The 23,876-nt window shown below is 50.3% G+C and overlaps 1 protein-coding gene across 7 annotated transcripts in view; it reads left to right on the forward strand.

Moving 5' to 3' along the window:
* The window catches only part of CHD4 (chromodomain helicase DNA binding protein 4), a 29,531-nt gene continuing 6,146 nt past the window's right edge, over positions 492-23,876 (forward strand). The window contains exons 1-34 of one of the 7 annotated variants that reach the window (XM_018048576.1): positions 492-646; positions 1,468-1,645; positions 5,068-5,189; positions 5,386-5,601; positions 5,790-5,908; positions 6,026-6,267; positions 7,458-7,585; positions 7,865-8,000; positions 8,145-8,323; positions 8,481-8,720; positions 10,798-11,001; positions 11,103-11,308; positions 11,650-11,781; positions 11,861-11,957; positions 12,582-12,773; positions 13,255-13,455; positions 13,622-13,759; positions 14,195-14,316; positions 14,446-14,619; positions 14,949-15,090; positions 15,182-15,313; positions 15,400-15,517; positions 16,832-16,956; positions 17,295-17,532; positions 17,696-17,871; positions 21,036-21,216; positions 21,301-21,387; positions 21,478-21,566; positions 21,668-21,801; positions 22,138-22,282; positions 22,395-22,560; positions 22,816-22,913; positions 23,021-23,150; positions 23,405-23,476. In XM_018048576.1, the coding sequence (XP_017904065.1) occupies positions 1,546-1,645; positions 5,068-5,189; positions 5,386-5,601; positions 5,790-5,908; positions 6,026-6,267; positions 7,458-7,585; positions 7,865-8,000; positions 8,145-8,323; positions 8,481-8,720; positions 10,798-11,001; positions 11,103-11,308; positions 11,650-11,781; positions 11,861-11,957; positions 12,582-12,773; positions 13,255-13,455; positions 13,622-13,759; positions 14,195-14,316; positions 14,446-14,619; positions 14,949-15,090; positions 15,182-15,313; positions 15,400-15,517; positions 16,832-16,956; positions 17,295-17,532; positions 17,696-17,871; positions 21,036-21,216; positions 21,301-21,387; positions 21,478-21,566; positions 21,668-21,801; positions 22,138-22,282; positions 22,395-22,560; positions 22,816-22,913; positions 23,021-23,150; positions 23,405-23,476 (4,981 nt within the window). In that variant the 5' untranslated portion in view covers positions 492-646; positions 1,468-1,545. Of the gene's footprint in view, positions 647-1,467; positions 1,646-5,067; positions 5,190-5,385; positions 5,602-5,789; positions 5,909-6,025; positions 6,268-7,457; positions 7,586-7,864; positions 8,001-8,144; positions 8,324-8,480; positions 8,721-10,797; positions 11,002-11,102; positions 11,309-11,649; positions 11,782-11,860; positions 11,958-12,581; positions 12,774-13,254; positions 13,456-13,621; positions 13,760-14,194; positions 14,317-14,445; positions 14,620-14,948; positions 15,091-15,181; positions 15,314-15,399; positions 15,518-16,831; positions 16,957-17,294; positions 17,533-17,695; positions 17,872-21,035; positions 21,388-21,477; positions 21,567-21,667; positions 21,802-22,137; positions 22,283-22,394; positions 22,561-22,815; positions 22,914-23,020; positions 23,151-23,404; positions 23,477-23,876 lie in introns of all 7 variants that reach the window. The other 6 variants (XM_018048578.1, XM_018048581.1, XM_018048579.1 and 3 more) reach the window with 6 other exon arrangements.

A 23,876-nucleotide genomic window follows, 5' to 3' on the forward strand; every position in this document is an offset into this window, starting at 1 on the left:
GTCTGTGGGGGATGGGGATGAGTATTATGGGATGTGAGGCTGAAGGGCTGGGACGGGTGCTTATTATGGGATGGCCATGGGAAGGGAGAGGTGACGAATTATTATGGGATGTTAGCGTTAGGGCCAAGAGTGAAGAAGTTGGCAAAGGATAGCTATTATGGGATGTCGGGGGGTGGGGATAAAGGGTTAGTTGCAAAAGGTCTGCAATATCATGAGATGTCAACAACCCTGGCATGTATGTGTATGGTGTGTGTGTGCGTGGGGTGGTAGTGGTGGTGGGGGGGGTGGTGTCCGTGTGTATTATGGGATGGCCAGGAGGTGGGTGGTTGCCCGGGTGACACGCGCGCGCGCTCTCGAAGGGGGCGTGGCCAATGGTTGCCGGAGCGACGAGGGGGCGGGGGTTGCCCGGGAGACCTAAGGAGGAGGGTGGCGGTAGTGGAGGGGGGGGTTGGAGTTGGTTGAGGTTATTATGGGCTGTCCGTGGGGGGGCGGGGCCTGTGCGGTGGGATTTCCCGGCCGGTGTTTCGGGCCCTTTAAGAGGCGACGCCGGAGCCGGAGCCATTTTCCCCCCTTCGGCCGCGGCGAGGAGGAGCCGGAGCGGGAGTGACACCGGGCCGGACCCAGCGCGACCTGCGGCGGCTCCGGGGTGAGGAGAGCTCAGGGTTCCTAGAGAGACGCCCCTCTCAGCCCGACCAGCCCCGAGGGTCTTTCCTTCACCCAGTTGCTCCTCGGGCGTCCCCGGGCCCGCGGACCGCCCCCTGCCCCGGGAGCCGACCCTGCCTCTCCCTGCCCGGCAGTGCGCCCAGCCCCCGCCCGACCCGAGTCTCGCTCTCAGCGACTCCCATCTCGTACTCGGCCTCCCACAATGCCCGGCGCCCCCCTCGCCTTCAGCTCACTTGCCCCCCGGGACACGTGGCTCGGCCCCCTGCCCGGTGGGAGTGCCGGCCCCGCACGCCCCTGCCTCCAGCCCCCCGGAGCGCCGAGCCTCCACGCCCCCTCGTCCCCGCCGCTCCTGTGGAGAGCCCGAGTTGTCCCAGAGGACAGCCTTTGGAGAGCTGCCCTGTCTGGGGACTGGCCCCTCCCCAGGCGCAGGGAGGCGCCCCCCCCACCCCCAAGTGACCTTGTGTCCCCGAGCGCCTCGCCGCCAGCCGCCTCCCCCGGCCCCCCCCCAGTTGCGGCCACTCGGACCCCATCCCCCGTCACGCCCGGCTCCGTCCAGCGGCCTCTCCCCTCCCCACGCCGGCACCGGCCTGCCCTCGGGGGCGCCGCTCTCTCTGGGGGGCTCCAGTCGGGGAGCCAGCTTCCGGGCCGCCCCCGGGAGTGTGGAACTAAGTTCAGCTTGAGTGGTTCGGGTGCCCTGCTCGGGTGGCTGAGGGGGGCCGGGGTGGGCGGAAAGCGCGGCGGGGTGGGGGAGGGGGCCGTGCGCGTCACTGACTGTTCTCTTTCTCTCCCCCCTCCCCCGCACAGTGACTCGGGCCAGTGTCGAGGGCCCCAGGCCGCAGGCAGGAGCAGCTGGGCCAATTCCCTGGCCGGGAGCGGAAGGGGATGGCGTCGGGCCTGGGCTCTCCGTCCCCCTGCTCCGCGGGCAGCGAGGAGGACGACATGGATGCACTTTTGAACAACAGTCTGCCCCCACCCCACCCAGGTAACACCTTCCCCCAGGGCCCCCGGGCAGGAAGGAGCCATCTGGGCCCTCCCTAGTGACTCTGGAGAGGCAGGGTTGAGTTTCTGGGCTCCCACCATGCAGCCTGAGGTAGAGGGCATCCGCAGGGAGTGGTTCCCTTCTGCGGAGCTCCGGCGCGAGGGGGGTGGAAGCCATGTGCCTCCTGGGCTCCGCGGACCGCGGTGCAAGCTTGCTGCACTGTCTTTGGGAACGCTCTGCGGATCCCGGTCGAGGGAGCTCTCGGGGCTGGTAGGCTTTGCCTGGTGTGGGTTCCCGAAGGACTGCAGGTGCCTGGGACCCCTGGAGGCTGGGCGCGGCGGCAGCGGCGGTGAGGGGGTTGAGGATTGCTCTTGGAGAAGACCGTCAGAGCATCTCTGTTAGCAGGATCTTGTGGTTGCTGCTGTGGAAAAGAAAGAGGGAGTGCGGGTTACTCTCTGATTATTTTTAGTTTCTGATCAGTTACCGGCTTTCTGTGCAGTTTCAACTGTGTGAAGTTTGAATTGCGCTCCTCAGTTGGGATCTAGAGCGCTTTTAGTCAGGCAGATTGCTGGAATGTTAAGAGTGGGGCTGGGGTAGAATGTCATAGCCTGCAGGATACATTGGGAGGGGCAGAAAGAAGGGAGGTGATACCCTGGGCACCCCTCTTTCTCTGGCAAGTCGGTTTAATCCTGGCTTTTTTCCCAGAAGGCTCTGCCCTGCTCAGGTAGCCTAGGATTTGGGCTGGTGGTGTGAAGTGTTTGTGTAGGTGTGTTGGGGGTTGTGCTGTCTGTGATTTGGGGTGGCTCCTTGGACTGGCCAAACCCGAATTGTTTTAACCACCCTTCCTGGTTGGAATGACTCTTGTCTATTCTCAGATGATGATTGTTGTTATGTTTCTAAAGTGGATCTCTGTCTTCTCTGTCTTTTCTTCAGAGCACCTAGCTAAGTCACCTATTTGTTTTCTTCATCTTTTTACCTGCCATTTTTTCATTTCCTTTGTATATATTAAGTTGGGATCCTGCTGGCTCTGTTTTTGTTTCCCAGCAAACATCTTTCCCTTTTGCTTTCTCTCTCCTTAGCTCCAGCTGCAAGTTGAGGTGGTCTGGGAAAGATGGTTCCACATTTGGCGCTTTCTTAGTTGGAAGTCTCCCCTTCCACCCGGGTACACTTAGGAGAGAGGGTCAGTGTTCTTGTTGAGTCTTCAGTTGCTGGGATCAGAAACTGAGGCTTGAATCCTGTCACCATGGAGGGCACAGTGGCAGATTTCTGTGCTGTGGCCCAGGATGCGGGGGAGGGTGATAGTGCTGAGAGGATCCTGTCCTTTCTGTGGGGGGCATGAGAAGCAGCAGTGTCGTCCCGCCAGTGCTGGCTCCACATCTGGGTTTCCCATTGGCCCCTCGGGCTGGGGCTGCCCCTGTGTTGACTGGGAACTGTGCGGGCTCCCAGGGTGAACTCTGCCCCAAGCTGTAGTGTGACCCAGTTTTTCCACTTGCCACACCCCAATCCTGCCCCTCTCCCAAATCTTCCTCTATATCAGCCAGTTTGCCTCTTGCCAGGGCAGCACATCTGTCTGAGAAGTTGGAGGGTCTTCTGTGGATGGAAGGGGGTCCCCTTTGCCTATGTGAATTGTCCCAGTTTCCACTTCCAGCTTTGATGGTGACTCTTAGAGATGTAGTTGACTGGGGATAGGGACAGTACAGGGATGATTTGGGAGAAGGGCTTAGAAAATGGTTCTTCCTGCTGAGATCCAAGCTGGTGTTCCATTCCCAGGGGAATGGGAGGGGCTGTCTTGTGCCTGGCCTGATCCCGGCTGAGAGGGAAAGGGGGAGGCTGATGCCGCTTTGTCCAGTGTGTCTTGCTCCCCAGTATCTGCCCCTCACAGGAAGGGTGGAGCCAGAGGCGTTTTCAGGCCAGTTCTGGGGGCCAGGAGCTAAGAACCTGTGTCGGAGACTGTTGTCCACTATTCTAGGTGCTGCTCCCTTTTTCTCAGCTGGTTGGATAGATGGCGGCCTGTAACCTTGTTAGAGGTGCTTTAGGATCTGTGGCCTGCACTCTGGGTAGAGGTGATGAGGAAGCTGAGTTTCAGAGACTTGCTGTGGGCTTCCATCCCGCAAGGAAGGCCAACCTTTTGGGTGTCAGAAAGAAGGTTGTGTACTCTGACACAGTACCGCCAAACTTTTGTTAAACCTTAGCTCTGATGATTGAAATCCTAACGATTGAGGGAGTAACTCAGGCCCTCATGTGGGGTCACCCGTCAAGGTGTCTTGGGTATCCTTGTCTAGGACATTAGAATGGCGTCTTGCGAACTGTGTCATCCCAGGGTAGTGTTAGGAGAGGTGGCGTTTGGACGTGGGGCCAGGTGATCATTTAGGAAATCTATGAGAGGGTAGTCTTTTCCCCTCCGGCTACCTCTCTCCACCCAACCCCCCTCCCCTGCTACTTCCTGTCTGTCCTCTGTTGGCAGCTGGGTGCCCTGGGCTGGCTTCTGTGGTCAGGAGCCATTTTCCCTCTCTTCAGTGGATGAGGCATTCCCTCCTCCTCCACTCCCTTCTCCACTCCCCCCTCCTTGGGCGGGGGTGGCTTGGGAAGGAGGGAGGAGGGAGCTGGTGCGCTGGTATGAATGTCTGTTACAAAGGAAGCTGCCTCCTGGCCTTCTCCCCCACCCTTGGTGCCCCTTCCCACCTATGCCTGCCCTGGAGCTCTCAGCATTACCCCAGGCTTTGTGTGTGCTCCTAGCCGGCAGGAGGCGGAGCCAGATGGGAGGAGGAAGGGGGAGGAGATGGTGACAGCTGGGCTGATTTGGGCCCCTGGGGAGAAGAGGCTACTGACCCAGGAGAAGCTAGGAAGGAACAGTAGAGCTGGAGATGGGGAAGGGAAGTCCGATTTGGGGGTGGGCATGATACTAGGCTGACAGCTGAACCTGGGGCTTAGAGTTTCTGGTGGTTTTGAGCAGTGATGAGCCAAAGGGGGTTAGTGAAGGATGTGGTTTCCGGGACCACTGAGCAGGTACTGTTCTGGGAATGTGCTGAGGGTGTTGTCTTTGGTTGTTGTTTTCTGGGTAGGATTTTTCATTCTCATTCATGGTTTCTGGAATATAGGAGGGCTGGACCTGTTTCTTTCTCTTGGTTAACTGTATGCAGCTTGATTCGGCTGTCCTGGTGAACGTATGGAGGACTTCTGCTCAGAGTCTGGGGAGCTGCCTGAGGTGGGCCCACTTTGGCCCTGCAGGCCTGTTTCAAGGATCTCCAGCTCTCTGTCTGTTTCTGTCCCGAGTATCAGCTTCCACTGGTGGCGTGTGTAGCAGCTCTCTCCAGTGGAATCTGGGACAAGAGGTGGGGGAATCAAGACTAAAGCCTCTGGATTAGTCGCTAACCTTTTGCTATTGATCTCTTCCCTGCATACCATTCTTTGCTAAATAAATGTAGAAAACGAAGAGGACCCAGAAGAGGACTTGTCAGAAGCAGAGACTCCAAAGCTCAAGAAGAAGAAAAAGCCTAAGAAACCTCGAGACCCTAAAATTCCTAAGAGCAAGCGCCAAAAAAAGGAGGTGAGTGGGTGACTGATGCCATGGGGAGTAGGAGGAAGGCAGGAGGAGCCCTGAGAAGGGCTGGAGGGCTGCGGCCTTCGCTCGCTGGCCCTGGAGTGGGTTGCCAGGTCCCAGGCATCGCCTCGGCGCTGTCCTGAGGCCAGCATGTGTGTAGCATGTGTGTGTCTGTCTCCCTCTCCCCCCTTCCCTGCTCCAGCGTTTGCTCTTATGCCGGCAGCTGGGGGACAGCTCTGGGGAGGGGCCCGAGTTTGTGGAGGAGGAGGAAGAGGTGGCCCTGCGCTCAGACAGCGAAGGCAGCGACTACACCCCTGGTAAGAAGAAGAAGAAGAAGCTCGGCCCTAAGAAGGAGAAGAAGAGTAAATCCAAGCGGAAAGAGGAGGAGGAGGAGGACGAGGACGACGACGACTCGAAGGTGCCTGCGTTTCCACCTTCTTCTCTGTTCTTTGCTTCCCAGACACTCTGCTGCCCCTGAGATTGAGTTCTCTCCTCCTGTTTCTAATGATTTGCTCTTACCCCCGACTTGCCAGCCTTAGTTGTGGCTCACATCCTCTGGTGAGTGTGGGCACTCGGAGTCAAGCCTTGACCCTGCTCTCTCTACAGGAGCCTAAGTCATCCGCTCAGCTCTTGGAAGACTGGGGCATGGAAGACATTGACCATGTGTTCTCTGAGGAGGATTATCGCACCCTCACCAACTACAAGGCCTTCAGCCAGTTTGTTCGGTAAACAGGAGGGTCTTGGGGATGGCATGGAGTGTACTTCCATTATCTCTTGTTGCTTCCATCGCCATCTTTTATTTTTAAACTTTTCCTCTTCTGTTCCTGCTGTTTCTCCCCCAGACCCCTCATTGCTGCCAAAAACCCCAAGATTGCCGTCTCCAAGATGATGATGGTTTTGGGTGCGAAGTGGCGGGAGTTCAGCACCAACAACCCCTTCAAAGGCAGTTCTGGGGCTTCTGTGGCAGCGGCTGCAGCGGCGGCAGTGGCTGTGGTTGAGAGCATGGTGACGGCCACTGAAGTGGCACCGCCTCCACCCCCTGTGGAGGTGCCTATCCGCAAGGCCAAGACCAAAGAGGGCAAAGGTGAAAATGGGACCCAGTGGAAGTGGGGGCTAGTGTGGTTGGCAGACGTGTGGATGTGCTGTTCTGTCAGCCCAGAGATAGAAGCCAGGAGGGAGGAATGAATCTTGGGTCAGGAGGGAAATTTGGGAAGCTCAGTGTAGAAATGTTTTAGGTGGGGCGTATTTTGTTGGCTTGGCCAAAAAGTTCCTTTGATTGTTTTCCATATGATGGCTCTAGTCTCGCTTAGTTGTCCTTTTTTTTTTCATTTGAAACAGTTTTGTTAGGTCGTATTGTGATGGTTGTCATATCAGTGTGCATTTAAAAAAAAAACTACCAAAATTGGATTTTTGTGTAGTCATTTTAGTATTGAAGACAAAAGAAGAAAGGCAACATTTTGGCATATTACGCTTTATTATTTCAAGAAAGGTGAAAAAGTAACTGAAATGCAAAAAAAGATTTGTGCAGTATGTGGAGAAGGTGCTGTGACTGATCGAATGTGTCAAGTCATATGCAAAGGTTCGGGCTGGAGGTTTCTCACTGGACGATGCTCCATGGTTGGGTAGACCAATTGAAGTTGATAGTGATCAAATCAAGACATTAATTGAGAACAGTCAACACAGTAATGTGGAACAGAAGAGATCGTGAGGCAAGTGAAATGAACCACCACCAACTACATCAAAGACTGGTCTCCATCCTAACAAAGGTGATGTTGTGTTTGTGGTGGGATTGGAAAGGAGTCCTTTATTAGCTCCATCAGGGTAAGGCAAGATTGCATGTTTCTTTGATGACAAGGCAAAAACTGTTACAGCCTGGCTGGGAAGTTCGATTCATCCACCCTGTTCATCAGACATTGCACCTTCAGATTTCCATTTATTTTTATCTTTATAAAATTCTGTTAATGTAAAAAAGTTCAGTTTCCTGCAAGACTGTAAAAGGCACCTGGAATAGTTCTTTGCTCAAAAAGAAAAATTTTGGGAACACAGGATTATGAAGTTGCCAGAAAAATGGCAGAAGGTAGTGGAACAAAATGATGGATACATTGTGTAATAAAGTTCTCCAACGTGAAAAATGTGTCTTAAATTTACTTAAAAAGGCACTTTTTGGCCAACCCAGTGGAAATACTTTGGGTGGTGAATATTTTCTTTTCCCCACGTTCTGCTCTGTTTTGGATGTTTGGACTGCATGATCTCACTTGCTTTCTCCTGATTTAGGTCCCAATGCTCGGAGGAAGCCTAAGGGTAGCCCTCGTGTCCCCGACGCCAAGAAGCCTAAACCCAAGAAAGTAGCTCCCCTGAAAATCAAGCTGGGAGGTTTTGGTTCCAAGAGGAAAAGATCCTCGGTGAGAGCCCAGCCTGTCCCTGTCCCCTGGTGATGGTGCCTTAGCCGGTGGAGAGGATGGTGTCTTAGTTCAGGATTCACCTTTCACGGTGGTTGCTGAAGTATGTGGGGAGTTGGTCATAGAACAGGGCTCTAGGCTCACTGTGTAAGTCCTTGCCATGATTGCAGTGCCCCAAGTGAAGAACAATTCCCTTGTCTCCGTTCCCTTGCCTCCCTTCTCCACCACTCTCTTCTTCCCTTTGGCCTGAATCTTGAGTCGTATTTCTTCTCGCCCAATTAGAGTGAGGACGATGACTTAGATGTGGAGTCTGACTTCGACGACGCCAGTATCAATAGCTATTCTGTTTCTGATGGTTCTACTAGCCGCAGTAGCCGCAGTCGCAAGAAACTGCGGACCACGAAAAAGAAAAAGAAAGGTGTGCTGCTTTTCTGTATCAATATGTGACGGGCTGAGGGGAATGACTGGGGAGGCATCTCCTTAAGGAGATGGGGCCTGGGCTTCAGGGGTGGGGGGAGGTGGTCGTTTTCTAATAACTGGGCTTTCCCTCTTCCTTGCCCAGGCGAGGAGGAGGTGACTGCTATGGATGGTTATGAGACAGACCACCAGGACTATTGTGAGGTGTGCCAGCAAGGCGGAGAGATCATCCTGTGTGACACGTGTCCCCGCGCATACCACATGGTCTGCTTGGACCCGGACATGGAGAAGGCACCCGAGGGCAAGTGGAGCTGCCCACACTGTGTGAGTGCCTGGCTTTGAGGGCAAGGGCTTGGGCGGGGGGAGACACGCTGGTGCTGCTGGCTGTGGGCTTTGGGATGCTCTTGGAGGAATGCTGGGCGTGGTCCAACTGGGTGGGTGGGGGGTGGTTGTAACCTGACTCTGTGGTCCTCAACTTCAGGAGAAGGAAGGCATCCAGTGGGAGGCAAAGGAGGACAATTCGGAGGGCGAGGAGATCCTGGAGGAGGTTGGGGGAGACCCCGAGGAAGAGGATGATCACCACATGGAGTTCTGTCGGGTCTGCAAGGATGGCGGGGAGCTGCTGTGCTGTGACACCTGTCCTTCCTCCTACCACATCCACTGCCTAAACCCCCCCCTCCCAGAGATTCCCAATGGCGAATGGCTGTGTCCCCGCTGCACGGTGAGTGCCTGGCCCCAACTGGGCCAAGGGTTCACCCCTCTTCCATGTGGGCATCTCCAGGCTGAGGTGCAGGAGAGACTGCTGGAGAGCTGGAGGCCTTTGAGCCCCAGAACCGGAGTTTTCCTTCCTTTGTGGTCCTGGGATGCCTTTCTCTTGGGAAACTATAGGACTGACTTCCAACAGAGCTGATGCTTTGCCTGTTGTCCCAAGTGGGATGTCACCCAGGACATCCTTTCTTGTCTTGACACCAACCTCGAGGTCTTGGTAGCTCAGTCATATAATGGCCACTTACTGCTGTTACTAGGTTGGTGCAAAAGTAAATGAGGTTTAGCACTGTTGAACTTTGCCATTTGATAATTGGAATACATTCTTAAATGTGGTTGTGTTATACATCATTTTAATGGATATTTCTTGGTTTATGTCTTTTCTAACAACTAGTTATTTTATGTGTATTTTAAACTGTGGAAATGATGTTAGACAAAAAGCAAATTCAATCAATTTTTTTATTTGAGTTCAAAATGGGTCATAAAGCAGTGGAGAAAACTCTCAATATCAACAGCACATTTGGCCCAGGAACTGCTAATGAATGTACAGTTCAATAGTGGTTTAAGAAGTCTGGCAAAGGAGATGAGAACTTTGAAGATGAGCGTAGTGGCCAATCATGGGACGTTGACAGTGACCAACTGAGAGTAATCATCGAAGCTCATCCTCTTAAAACTACGTAAGAATTTGCTGAAGAACTCAACATCAACCATTCTATGGTGGTTCGGCATTTGAAGCAAATTGGAAAGGTTTTGAAGTGTCGTCATCTGTTATTCTATGCAACAATGACAAACCATTTCTCAATCAGACTGTGATATGCAACAAAAAGTGTATTTTATGCAATAACTGGCAACAACCAGCTCAGTGGTTGGACTGAGAAAACGCTCCAAAGCATCTGCCAAGCCAAATTTGCACCAAAAAAAGGTCATGGTCACTGGTGGTCTGCTGCCGGTCTGATCCACTACAGCTTTCTGTATCCCAGTGAAACCATCACATTTTGGAAGTGTGCTCTGCAAATCGATGAGATGCACTGAAAGCTATAGTGCCTGCAGCCAGCATTGGTCAATGAAAGTGTGTTAGTTGCTCAGTAGTATCCGACTCTTTGCAACCCCATGAACTATAGCCCACCAGGCTCGTCTGTCCGTGGGATTTCCCGGGCAAGAATGCTGGAGTGGGTAGCCATTTCCTTCTCCTGGGGATGTTCCCGACCCAGGGATCGAAGCCCAGTCTCCTGCATTGCAGGGAGATTCTTTATTGTCTGAGTTACCAGACCTACAGCAGTGAAAGGGTTCGATTCTTCTCCATGACAGCACTCAACCATACATGACACAATCAACGCTTCAATCAGAAAGTTGATGTCCAATCAATGTTGAACATCGTGTGGTGTTCACACAATGTTCAATCAAAAAGTTGGACAAATTGGGCTACAAAATTTTGCTTCATCTGCCATATTCACCTGACCTCTATGTCTGTTTCTCCCGACTACTGCTACTTCAAGCAGCTTAACAACTTTTTGCAGGGAGAATGCTTCCACAACCATCATGATGTGGAAAATGCTTTCCAAGAATCCATTGAATCGCGAAGCCTGGATTTTTACGCCACAGGAATAAACTTATTTCTCATTGGCAAAAATGTGTTTATTGTGTTAGTCCCTATTTTGGTTGATAAAACTGTGTTTGAGCCTAGTTAAAATGATTAAATTTAACTGTTAAATTTCACAGTCCAAAACTGCAGTTATGTTTGCACCAATCTAATAGATTAAACGAGGAAATCTGGGCTGCAGGCCTGTGACTTCTCTGTGCCTACTTGCTGTAGCTGCTAGCTCTGTTAGGCAGATAGGAGTGATGTCACACCAGTCCTGGACTAAGTCCAGAAACACTGGATTCTGTTCTCTCAAAGGGTTTTGGAATTGAAAGTGAGTTTCAATTTTGAATTGAAATGAGACTCTACAAACTATGAGGTTCAAGCTGCTCTCAGGTATACATCTTCTCGCTATGGTAGTGCTTTGGTATTGACTCATCTCTTTTTCTCCTAGTGTCCAGCTCTTAAGGGTAAAGTTCAGAAGATCCTAATCTGGAAGTGGGGTCAGCCACCATCTCCCACGCCAGTGCCTCGGCCCCCAGATGCTGATCCCAACACTCCGTCCCCCAAGCCCTTGGAGGGGCGGCCAGAGCGGCAGTTCTTCGTCAAGTGGCAAGGGATGTCGTACTGGCACTGCTCGTGGGTGTCTGAGCTGCAGGTGAGCCTGGGAGAGACTGGATGGGGCGGCATTGAGAGTACAGCCTGTGGAGAGACGGGCGGCTGTCACTCTGGGTGATGTCTTTCTCGACCTGCTTGCAGTTGGAGCTACACTGTCAAGTGATGTTCCGAAACTATCAGCGGAAGAATGACATGGATGAACCACCCTCTGGGGACTTCGGTGGTGACGAGGAGAAGAGTCGGAAGCGGAAGAACAAGGACCCTAAATTTGCTGAGATGGAGGAGCGCTTCTATCGCTATGGGATAAAGCCCGAGTGGATGATGATCCACCGAATTCTCAACCACAGGTACCGGTGGAGCCGGCCGGGCATCCTGGAGGTGGGTTGCGTATCCTCAGGAGATTCAGAAAATGGACCTCACCAGTAACTCACAGTCGGACAAGACACTCAGTGTGTTATGTATTAACTGACTGAATCCTGGCCTTTGAGCCATAGATTGTAGATTAGAGATCATTTTTGGTGCAAAGACTGGTAGACCAGATGTATTGGTTCTGAATCCGTGTGGCATCTGGCCTCCTCAGAGGCCTGGTTTGGAACATCTATTGTTGGCGGTTTCGGAGAGCAAGACTGACTGGGGAGCTGAGCAAGGGGGCCTTCTGGCTCAGCGCTTTCTCCTCTTGACCTTGCAGCGTGGACAAGAAGGGCCACGTCCACTACTTGATCAAGTGGCGGGACCTCCCCTATGACCAGGCATCCTGGGAGAGCGAGGATGTGGAGATTCAGGACTACGACCTGTTCAAGCAGAGCTACTGGAATCACAGGTGAGCGACCTCAGTGATCAGAGCTGCTGCTTGTTGAGAAGGACCCCTGGCAGTGCTGTGACGTCTCTGTCCTCTTCAGGGAGTTGATGAGGGGTGAGGAGGGACGACCAGGCAAGAAGCTCAAGAAGGTGAAGCTGAGGAAGTTGGAGAGGCCCCCTGAAACCCCAACGGTTGATGTGAGTTGGCAGAAAAGGGCGGGCAGGACGACTTGTCTTCTGTGCTCCTCTGACAGTGGTGGTCTAAGACATTCAAGTCGGTGTAGCTAAAATGCTTCACACAGATGGCTTCCTGGTATTGCCACATTTCTGGAAACCAGGGGAAAAGTATTGGGAATACTTTATTTTCTTTTCCCTCATCAGAAAAGCAAAAACATAGGCATTAGTGTATGACTGAGGAAAAGTTAAGTATGGAGGAGTCACACAACCAAGCTTTTATGAAACTTGTTTTGGAACCTGTGTCTTTTTACCCTTAATTCATGGCTCAGTTCCTTGGGGTTTTGTGTAATATATGAGTAAGGTTAAGGTTAAAAGTAAATTTATGGAGAACATAGAACTATTCACCTGGTAGATCCTGACTGTTAGTATTATTGTGCTGCCAGGGAGACTGTGACATGTCTGTCTTATGATGTTTTTCAGGACCCTAAGTAAAACACAAACTTATAATAACCGTTAAGCACCTTTTCCCCCACCAGTTTTCTGTGGCTTCCTTGAGTAGGCTCTAGTGAGCATGTGTGAGGAGGAGCAGCTAGGGAAGGAAGGGAATTCCTCAGCAGCTCATGACTTCCTCTTTGCCTCCTTCAGCCAACAGTGAAGTATGAGCGCCAGCCAGAGTACCTAGATGCTACGGGTGGAACCCTGCACCCCTATCAGATGGAGGGCCTGAACTGGCTGCGCTTCTCCTGGGCTCAGGGCACTGACACCATCTTGGCTGACGAGATGGGCCTCGGGAAGACGGTGCAGACTGCAGTCTTCCTGTACTCCCTCTACAAGGAGGTGCGAGAGCTGGGGCTACTGGCTTTGTGTCTGGGGGGATGTTCTGTGTTCAGGGTCTTCTCTTACACTCCAAGGAGACAGAGAAAGGAAGAAAAAACTAGTCTCTGACCGGGAGAACAGTGTTGAGTGACAGTAAGAGAGACCTAAGTACCCAGAGACAGATGGGAGGGAATGGAGCCTTGGGGAGGTTAGTAGTGGGTGCCCGGAGCGTCAGTACTGGGAACCGGCTGGGCACTGAGATGAGCAGAACTGTGGATGGAGCCAGTGTGGAGAGACCAGTGTGTGAGCTCCCTGGAGGCAGGCCCGGAGCTGTGGGAAGGAGGCGGCTGGGCGTGTTTGTATCCTGGGGAGGGAGGTGGGGCAGCAGCAGTGCACAAGCCAGTCCTCTGCCCGCTGGAGGGGCGGGGTACTGGGCCGTAGACACTGGGGTTGTGTGTGGGGTCCTGAGTGCTCACTCTCCCTCTGCCCTTCTTCCTCACAGGGTCATTCCAAAGGCCCCTTCCTAGTGAGCGCCCCTCTTTCCACCATCATCAACTGGGAGCGGGAGTTTGAAATGTGGGCTCCAGATATGTACGTGGTGACCTATGTGGGTGACAAAGACAGCCGTGCTATCATCCGAGAGAATGAGTTCTCCTTTGAGGACAATGCCATTCGTGGCGGCAAGAAGGCTTCCCGCATGAAGGTACCTGAGGGAGGCAGGGGTAGGGTAGAATTGTTGCTATGGCGTCCTTGAGTCTGGTCCCTGGGGTGAGGTGAAAGGAGGGAATTCCCCCACTCCCACCCCCCGATCCCCAGCCAGTCCCTTGACTTGGCCTGTACACGAGTGACCAAGTCACCTTCTTGTGCAGAAAGAGGCATCTGTGAAGTTTCATGTGCTGCTGACATCCTATGAGTTGATCACCATTGACATGGCCATTTTGGGCTCTATTGACTGGGCCTGCCTCATTGTGGATGAAGCCCATCGGCTCAAGAACAATCAGTCTAAGGTGAGGGGCCGGGGAGCTGTGGCCTCCAGTTTTAGGGTTCTGGTACCACCTACCCAGGAAGGGGAGACCTAGGAGCACAGGAAACAGAAAAAGGATCTCTGCCTTCCTTATTCACTCATGATAGATAAGCCTTGGAGGCCAGGCCTTAGAAGAGAGATGGAGGACATTGCTGGTGGTCCAGTGGTTAGGACTCTGCACTTGGGGTGGGGGGGTGGGGCACGGGTTCATTAGCCAGTTGGGGAGCTAAGATTGCGAAGTGTGGCTGAAAGAAAAAGTAACTGTGGAAAGAAGGTAAAGGATAATAAAAAAAATTTTTTTAAGAGAGGTGGAGGCAGGGGCGGGGTCTTAACTGCTGGGCAGTAAAACGGGCCTTTACAAAGAAGTACTGGAGTCCTGTTTTCATTGCACTCTACTTCTCTTCATCTGCTTCACCAGTTTTTCCGGGTTCTAAATGGCTACTCACTCCAGCACAAGCTGTTGCTGACAGGGACTCCACTGCAGAACAATCTAGAAGAGTTGTTCCACCTGCTCAACTTCCTCACCCCTGAGAGGTTCCAGTAAGTGTGTGCTTGTCCACAGTCGGCTCCTCATCCTTCCTGCTCCTTCTGTCTCCTGCGTTTTCTGTTTCCTGCGTCATGTCCCTTCCCTTCCCCTCTCCAGCAGCTTCTTTCCTTTTCCTTCTGAAGCAATTTGGAAGGCTTCCTGGAGGAGTTTGCGGACATTGCCAAGGAGGACCAGATTAAAAAGCTGCACGACATGCTGGGCCCTCACATGTTGCGGCGGCTTAAGGCTGATGTGTTCAAGAACATGCCGTCCAAGACAGAGCTGATAGTGCGTGTGGAGCTGAGCCCCATGCAGAAGTGAGTGTGGAGGAATGGGGCCCTGGCTCCATTTGGCAGACACAGTTAGACACGCCGGCCCGTCTTTGTGGTGTTTGCCAGTTCTCCCCGTACTCTGATGTGAGATGGGTGGTGACCAAGCCAGTGAGGCTCAAAGGAACCTGTGGCCGGGGTGCTGGGTCCAGAGTGCTCAGCGCTTCCTTCCCTTGTATAAACGGATGGCAATGGCGCTTAGGTTTCCTCAGTCCCAAAGTGAGAGGTGTTGGAAGGAAGGCCCCAGACCCTGGGACCACATGGTGAGCCAGGTGACGACTCTTGAGGGTGATATCTCTTACCTGTCATCTATACAGGAAATACTACAAGTACATCCTCACTCGGAATTTTGAAGCACTCAATGCTCGAGGGGGCGGCAACCAGGTCTCTCTGCTAAACGTGGTGATGGATCTTAAGAAGTGCTGCAACCACCCATATCTCTTCCCCGTGGCCGCCATGGTACACTCTGCTGTCTCTTGTCCTTCCCTGGGTGGGGACTGCTCTGTGTGGGGCTTCTTTCCTTATTTTTTTCTTTTTTGCCCCTCTCTAGGAAGCCCCTAAGATGCCTAATGGCATGTATGACGGCAGTGCCCTCATCAGAGCATCCGGGAAATTATTGCTGCTTCAGAAGATGCTCAAGAATCTCAAGGAGGGTGGGCACCGTGTCCTCATCTTCTCCCAGGTAACTTCTGGATAGCAGTGGACAGCTCAGAGACGTATGGGAGGACTATCATCTAATTAATCCTGTAATTCAACTCTGCTCTTCAGATGACCAAGATGCTGGACCTGCTAGAGGACTTCTTGGAACACGAAGGTTATAAATATGAACGTATCGATGGGGGAATCACTGGGAACATGCGGCAGGAGGCCATTGACCGCTTCAATGGTAAGAGGGGAGGAGTGGCTTTGATTCTGGCGTCCTTACTCACTCAGGGCTCTTGACCCATCCTTGTTCTCTCGCATCTGTTTTTCTGGGTAGTGGTGTAGGGTCTTCTGTCGACATGGAAGAGTACTTCTGAATTTCTTGATTGGAAGAATGTATCACATTATTCCTGGGAGACAGTTTATTCCCTATGGAGTCTTTGTTCTCTCTGCTGAAAAGAAGGGCACTCATTTAATCATTCTTATTGCATGCTGAGGCCTGGGAGGGACCTGGATTTATCCAGATTCACCAAGCCCAGATTGCAAGCTACTGGCAGGCTACCACCTCCTCCTTTTTTTTTTCTTTTTTAACTTTATAACTTGATAGTTTTGAACACAAAAGCTCAAAAAAATCACATAGCGAGTTCATATATACCTTTCACCTGGCTTTTCTTGATAACTTAGATGACCACAGTCCAACAGTCAAATCCAGGGAATTAACATTGGTGTCTAGTATACTACTAACCAGGTCATAGACTTGAACGTCACCACTGACCATGTGTCAGGATCCACTCACGGATCCCACATCACTCATAGTTGTTGTCTCTTCCACTTCTTCATTCTTTTTTATTCATGATATCGATATCTTTGATGGTGACTGGTCAGCTTCGTTATAGAATGTTTAGCTTTTCTAATATCAGTCTAGTTGATGTTTTCTCATGATTCGATCGACGTTAGACATTTCGGGCAGGAGTCTGCAAGAGTGGTGCTGTGTCCTTTTCAGTGCATCATTCCCAGGGACAATGTGACACTGATAATGTTCCCCTGCTGGTGTTGGCCTTGATTACTTGGTTCAGGTGGTGTCTGCTGAATTTCTCCCCTGTAAGGTTTTCTTCATTGCGGTTGATAAATTCCTTTAGGAGACACTTGAGACCCTGGTGACATCCTATTTCTTCTTAAACTTTCACACTTATCTCAGTATCTGTTGTTGCTCTTTGCTTACGATGAATACTGTTATTGATACTTCGGTGTTTGCCTAAAGAGGTTTTTTTTTTTTTTAATTCAAGTATAGTTGGTTTACAGTGTTGGGTTAATTTCTGCTGTACAGCAGAGTGTCAGTTATACATATATACATGTCTTTTTAAAAAATATATCTTCTTTTTCATATTCTTTTTCATTGTAGTGTATCACAAGATACTGAATACAGTTCTTTGTGCTATACACAGTAGGGCCTGTTGTTTATCCGTCCTATATGTAGCATTTTGCATCTGCTAATGAGGTTTTGTAGTTCTGATGCTCCTTATACATTTGTTCATTGGAATTGTGGTTCCTCTCTTAGCACCGGGTGCTCAGCAGTTTTGCTTCCTGCTTTCCACTCGAGCTGGGGGCCTTGGAATCAATCTGGCCACTGCTGACACAGTTATTATCTACGACTCTGATTGGAACCCCCATAATGACATCCAGGTGAGCAGAGGCAGCAGCCTTGGCATACAGTAACTTACTGGAAATGCACAATGTTCTCTGCGAGGGCTCCACCATCTGGAATTAGCTGTTTCAGGGGAAAACAATAGATTCTTTTCAAATGCCTTTTACCTTACTGTAAGCTGGAGAGTTTGGGTTAGCTCTGGTCCTGTTTTGGGTAACATGGTAGAGGATGGTGTCTGGGAGCAGGGGTGCAAAAGGAAGTTGTGTGAGGTGAGCTGTAGCTCAAGCCTTATGCTGGGTGTGGCTTACTATGTGAAAGTCAGGGCAAAAAAACACGGTTCCTTCAGTTTTTGTCTTCGTTTTGTACCCCACTCCAGGCCTTTAGCAGAGCTCACCGTATTGGGCAAAATAAGAAGGTGATGATTTATCGGTTTGTGACCCGTGCGTCTGTGGAAGAGCGCATTACGCAGGTGGCCAAGAAAAAGATGATGCTGACGCATCTAGTTGTTCGGCCTGGGCTGGGCTCCAAGACTGGATCCATGTCCAAACAGGAGCTTGATGATATCCTCAAGTTTGGCACCGAGGAGCTGTTCAAAGATGAGGCCACAGATGGAGGTGAGCTGGTCAGGAACTTGTGTGGTGTAGGGTATGGCTGCTTTAAAGGGCATCATCTTTGATCCCGAGGATCTTGGGACTCAGACCTCGGGTCTGTGGAACTAGCTTTCTCTACTGCAGCTGCTGATGCTAACTGGGGGTGTGGACCCCTGATTCTGTACAGGAGGAGACAACAAAGAGGGAGAAGACAGCAGTGTCATCCACTATGACGATAAAGCCATTGAACGACTGCTAGACCGGAACCAGGATGAGACTGAAGACACGGAGCTACAGGGCATGAATGAATATTTGAGCTCATTCAAAGTGGCCCAGTATGTGGTGCGAGAAGAAGAAATGGGGGTGAGTATGAGTCCAACGCGGTGCTTGGTGATTGGTTCAAAAGTTGGAGTTGAGACCATGACGGTGTTTGAGATGAGGAAAATATCTATAGGCAAATTAGTACAGTGATTATTTTTTCACCTCTTTGAAAAGAAATTCTGTAAGTATGAGCAAATCACATTCACTTCTTGGACAACTGGCCACATTTCACACTCAAAACATTTATATTAACTGCTTTATCAGACTCTCACTTTATTTTCTCTTATGTATTTTATTAGCTCTATAAATAGACTTTGGATTGCTAACCCAGCTCTCTCCAGAGAAAAGGTAGGATATGTGATATGTACTTAGCCTGTCTTCCTGTACTTCTGGAAACAATTGTTTTTCCTTTTTCCCTTCTGTTTCCCGGGTCTTTTAAAACAGAAAACAAAGAATACTCAGTTATGACTGTGTGGACTCTAATATTTTTCCCCCCAATATAATAATAGGGTATAGAATTAAAGAAAAAAAATTCTTTCCCTTCTGGTCCTCTTTGAGCCACCCAGGTCAAGGTTCTTTGAATTGACATCAGTTTCTGATGATCTTTGCCATCTATTCTCATCCTTCTAACTCTGAATCATTCCTCTTGCTGTTTTTCTGGTATGTATCTTAACCTCAGTGTTGTGTGCTTGTGGCTGAAAAGTCTGACTGGTCTGCAGCCTGGTAGTCTTTGGTCAAAACTGCCCTCCTGTCAGGGTGGTCCGCGTTTGGGAGGGACTCAGGGCAGAAGGTGCTGAGTGGCTGCAAGGGAGGGCTGGTACTCTCCCTCCCACTGTTAACCTTTCCTGACAATGGCCCTCTAGGTGGCTGCATAAAGTTTTATTTTTTTAATATTACAGCCCTTCATATGTGTAGCTCCTACATCTGCAGATTCAATTGTGGACTGTGTGGTACTGTAGTATTTACTGTTGAGAAATATCTTTGTGTAAGTGGACTTATGTAGTTCAAACCTGTGTTGTTCAGAGGTCAGCTGTAAGTCTCCTGATTCAAAATTCAGAAGCTATAGAAGTATCTCTTCCCCACCCCAGTCCTTTGGCTACCTAGCACCCTCGCTGGGGATAAGTGATATTTATCTTAGGAACTATTTTATATGTATATAAATCACATATATGTGTGTATGCATATATATAGACCTGTATATACATAGAAACACCTTTTTCCCTTTTCCTTTTAAGGAAAGTAGTTTTTTCTAAAGTTGAAGTATTGTTCCACAGGGAAGTCCCCAGGTCGTCTTCTAAGTGAGGTATAGCAGTAGGCAAGGAGACATGGGGTTGGATGCTAGTCAACAGTAAGAAGGGAGTTTCCTGGCAATCCAGCGGTTAGGACTCCATGCTTTCACTACTGAGGGCCCAGGTTCAGTCTTTGATCAGGGAACTGGGATCCTGTAAGCCACATGGCACAGCCAAGAAAAGAAGGGAGTGGTTATTTTTTCTGCTCCTTGTGGTTAGACAGGGTCCTGAGACAGTTTTGAGCAGTGGGTTGTTGCAGAAGCCTCACTTGGTGGCTGAAGCATTTATTTGTTGGTGTAGGACTCTCTAGTGCTGTCTTTCTCCTCTGTCGTGTGAGCACATCCAGAGAGAGGGGTATGAGATCAGAGCAGTCTGGAACGCTGAGGCCCCCACACTGGAGAGAGGTATCTGTTCTGGAGAGTCCCCCAGATCTGTAATGGACATTGTAGGAACAAGAAATAAACTTCTGTTGTATTAAGTCACACCACACAAACACACAAAAATGGGAAGAACAGTTGATTTACAATGCTGTGTGTATTTCTGCTGGGCAACAAAGTGATTCAGTTATACCTTTATATATATGTATATATACACACTTTCTTTATATATATTTTTGTCCGTTATGTTACAGGATATTACATATAGTTCCTTGTGCTATACAGTAGGACCTTGTTGTTTATCTGTTCTATATATGAAAGCTTAACATCTGCTAATCCCAACCTCCCACTGCAGTCCCTGCCCCTTGGCAACTCCCCGTCTGTTCTCTAGGTCCCTGATTCTGTTTCATAGATAGGTTTGTTTGTGTCATACTTTCAGATTCCATGTATAAGTGATACGGTATTTGTGTCTATGATCATCTCTAGTTGTATCCATGTTGCTGTGTAAGGACAGTGGCTTCTTCTCCATGATGTTCTGTACCTCACTTTTGTCTACCTGATCTTGGAAGATTTATTTCATCCAGATCAGTACAGAAAGAACTTCTGCCTCACCCCTCTTTTTTGCTGCGTAATGTGTCATTGTTTGAAAGTACCGTAATTTATTTACTTAAAAAATTGAGATATAAAACGCTATTATATTAAAGGTGTATGATGTTTTGATATATTGTATCAAGTCATAATGGTTTGTATATATTGCAAAATGTCATCCCAGTAAATTTAGTTCTGTCACCATATGTATAGTATTAATTTTTTTTTCTTGTAATGAGAGCTTTTAAGAATTGCTCTTTCACTATAAAAGCAACTTTCAGATATGCAGTATGGTATTAATTAGAGTTTCCATGCTATGTATAAAATCATCGTGGCTTAAATTTATACCTTTTGACTCTCTTCATCGATTTCACCCCCCCCGTAATTTATTCAGGTTCCCTAATGATAGATATGTAGGTTGTTTCTTATATCAATGCTGTTAACAGCTTAATTCTAAAGTAAAGGATTTGGAACTGGTGGTCCTAAAGTATCTGAAAAAAAAAAGTGAAGACTTTCAGAGGAGCATAAACATTATGGGGATGTAAGAGGATATGTAATTTTTTTTTTTACAGTTGGTAAACTTCTATGAAGTTTATTTAGAACACAAAGGGCTTATGGCCCTTCTACTTTATTGCTTGGAAGAATCTTTTGCAGTATTTCAGAAGCATCTCCATTCTGCCTTGCTAAGGCTCTAATCTCTTTCCTACATTTTACTGTCTCCCAATTGTTTGTTAGTAAAAGGGGTTAAAAGGATACATACTGTCTCTTCATCCTTTTGCCTTGTGATAACAGCTTGTCCTGTCAGTTAAATTTCTTTCAAGTTCTTAGGTTCAAGCAGGTACACCATGTATTTCAGAGTCAAGTCATGAACAGCAGCTAACAGTGGGAACTGTGAGGACCGGGGTAGCTGGAGGTGCAGCAGCCCTGAGTCCTGGCCCTCCCTCTGCCCCAGGAGGAAGAGGAGGTGGAACGGGAGATCATAAAACAGGAAGAAAGTGTGGATCCCGACTACTGGGAGAAATTGCTGCGACACCATTATGAGCAGCAGCAAGAAGATCTGGCCCGAAACCTGGGCAAAGGAAAAAGAATTCGTAAACAGGTCAACTACAATGATGGCTCGCAGGAGGACCGAGGTGTGTGTGGCCGGCCCCGCCCCCCACCCATGGGCCGTTCCACTAGAGCAGTGGGCCCCGCTCATCTGCCCTCTCTCCCTCCAGATTGGCAGGACGACCAGTCCGACAACCAGTCCGATTATTCGGTGGCCTCAGAGGAAGGTGATGAAGACTTTGATGAACGTTCAGAAGGTGAGGCCCGTGCCTTTCTGTTGGATTTTTACCTGTTCCTTTGTCTAACATCCCGATTGGCGTCGCTCACACGTCCTTTTCTTTTTGTAGCTCCCCGTAGGCCCAGTCGTAAGGGCCTGCGGAATGATAAAGATAAGCCATTGCCTCCTCTGTTGGCCCGTGTTGGTGGGAATATTGAAGTGAGTACCGCTCGGTTCCTAGAGCAGGGTGGGTGCGAGCAGCTTTCGGGTCTTGGGGGAGTTGGGTTGCCTCCCTCTCACCTGGCTCCTTCTGCCCCCAGGTTCTTGGTTTTAATGCTCGTCAGCGAAAAGCCTTTCTTAATGCAATTATGCGCTATGGGATGCCCCCTCAGGATGCTTTCACCACCCAGTGGCTCGTGAGGGATCTGCGAGGCAAATCGGAGAAGGAATTCAAGTAAGTTGAGTGCTTGGGTGAGCACTGTAAAGCAAGGCCTCTGAGTCTGGGTTTTTCTGCACACTGGAGCCTGCTGTGCCAGGAGGCAGTCTGTGTCTCCTGCTGAAGCTGGAAGTGCAGCTGCTAGGAATAGGTCTGTCTGTTCCCTGCTTCCCCAGAAGAGGACCTGGAGCACGGGACAGGGTCTGGAGACCAGCTCTCAGCACCGCGGCGGGCTTTACCTCACATGGAGCCACAGTCACCTCCAGCATGAGGCCTGACTGCCCTGCGGGTGGGAAGGAGTCTGGTCTGGGAGCTGGCTGCTCTTTAACCTGTTTCTCTGTTTCTTTACCACAGGGCTTATGTCTCACTTTTTATGCGGCATTTATGTGAGCCAGGAGCAGATGGGGCTGAGACCTTTGCTGATGGCGTCCCCCGAGAAGGCCTGTCTCGCCAGCATGTCCTTACTCGGATTGGGGTTATGTCCTTGATTCGCAAGAAGGTGAGCCCTGAGCCTCCCTCTGTGATCCAGGGCTTATAGTGGGAGTTGGAGAGCCAGCAGGGAAGGAGCCTAGTTGGACTTGGGTCTTCAGCCTCTTGTCCCATTGCTGTAGGTTCAGGAGTTTGAACACGTTAACGGGCGCTGGAGCATGCCTGAACTTGCAGAAGTAGAGGAAAATAAGAAGATGTCCCAGCCAGGGTCACCTTCCCCAAAGACTCCTACCCCCTCCACTCCTGGGGACACACAGCCTAATACTCCAGCTCCTGCCCCGCCTGCCGGTGAGTGCTCCTGGGCGGTGGTCCTCTGTCCTCTTCTTGTCCTGGCCTGTGGTTTTTCTGCTCCCCTGTGCTCAGTTCTCAGGGGACTCCGGCAGGACGCACAGCAAGCTCCCTCTCAGTTTAGGAGGGCCGTCCTGAGAATAGGGCTGGCTCTTAAAGGCACGAGAGGACAGTTTAAGATGAGACAGACTGAGAAGGCATGACCTTCTCTGTGATCTGGGACCTTCTTAATTAATGTCTATTGTTGGCCTGCAGAGGATGGGATTAAAGTAGAGGAGAATAACCTCAAAGAAGAAGAGAGTGCAGAAGCAGAGAAGGAGGTGAAGTCTGCACCCCCTGAGGCCGCCGTCGAGGTGAGAGGGTGACAGAAGCCACACTGGAGGCCGCGGGATTGGCCCATTCTCCCTCTTGGGGGCTGGCCCGTCTGCTTCATTCAACCTCTGTTTTCTCTCTTTTGAAGTGTGCACAGCCCCCTGCCCCTGCCTCAGAGGAGGAGAAAGTCCCAGTGGAGCCTCCTGAGGGAGAGGAGAAAGTGGAAAAGGCAGAGGTCAAGGAGAGAACAGAGGAAGCAATGGAGACAGATCCCAAAGGTATGTCCATCTGTGTGCCCTGCAGACTCTGTGAACCAGAGGACTTCGACGTGTAGCCCGGCTAGAGGCAGTCCAGAGGAACTGACACACGGAAGACTCTTTCACCCCTGAGTTTAACTGTGGGCTTTTTTCTCCCTCAGGACATCTTTTATGACTTTTAATCATTAAGATTTGGTTTACGACTATTTCAGATATAACAGAGGTGGGGAGCACTCTTCTTTAGATATGTTCTCAATGCCGTCTGTTCCCCCCAGGTAATGTTGATGTGGAGAAGGTGGAGGAGAAGGCAGCAGTCGACCTGACTCCCATTGTGGTGGAGGACAAAGGTGGGTGTTTGGAGAAGCCGACTGTACTGTAAAAGGACTCTTATTTCTGAAAGGAAAAACTTTGTCTCCCAGACACTCCTCCACCCACAGGCTCCCTATCAATACTGATATAATCTTATCCCAAGCTAAAAGACTCCCCCCCTCCCCTCCTGTGACGGTCAGCGGCTGGTGGCACCTTTTTGTGGGTTTAAGAAACAGTTATACGTGGGGACTTCCTTGATGGTCGAGTGGTTAAGACTGCTCTCCCAACGCACGGGGCCCAGGTTCGATCCCTGGTCAGAGAACTAGAGCTCACATGCTGCAACTAAGACACAGCGCAGCCAAATAAATATTTATATAAATATAAAAACACGTGGAGAAAGGGTGGAGGTAGATGGGTGGTCTTGTAGCACATGGTGCT

Source organism: Capra hircus, chromosome 5 (genome assembly GCF_001704415.2).
Source record: "Capra hircus breed San Clemente chromosome 5, ASM170441v1, whole genome shotgun sequence".
NCBI lineage: Eukaryota > Metazoa > Chordata > Mammalia > Artiodactyla > Bovidae > Capra > Capra hircus.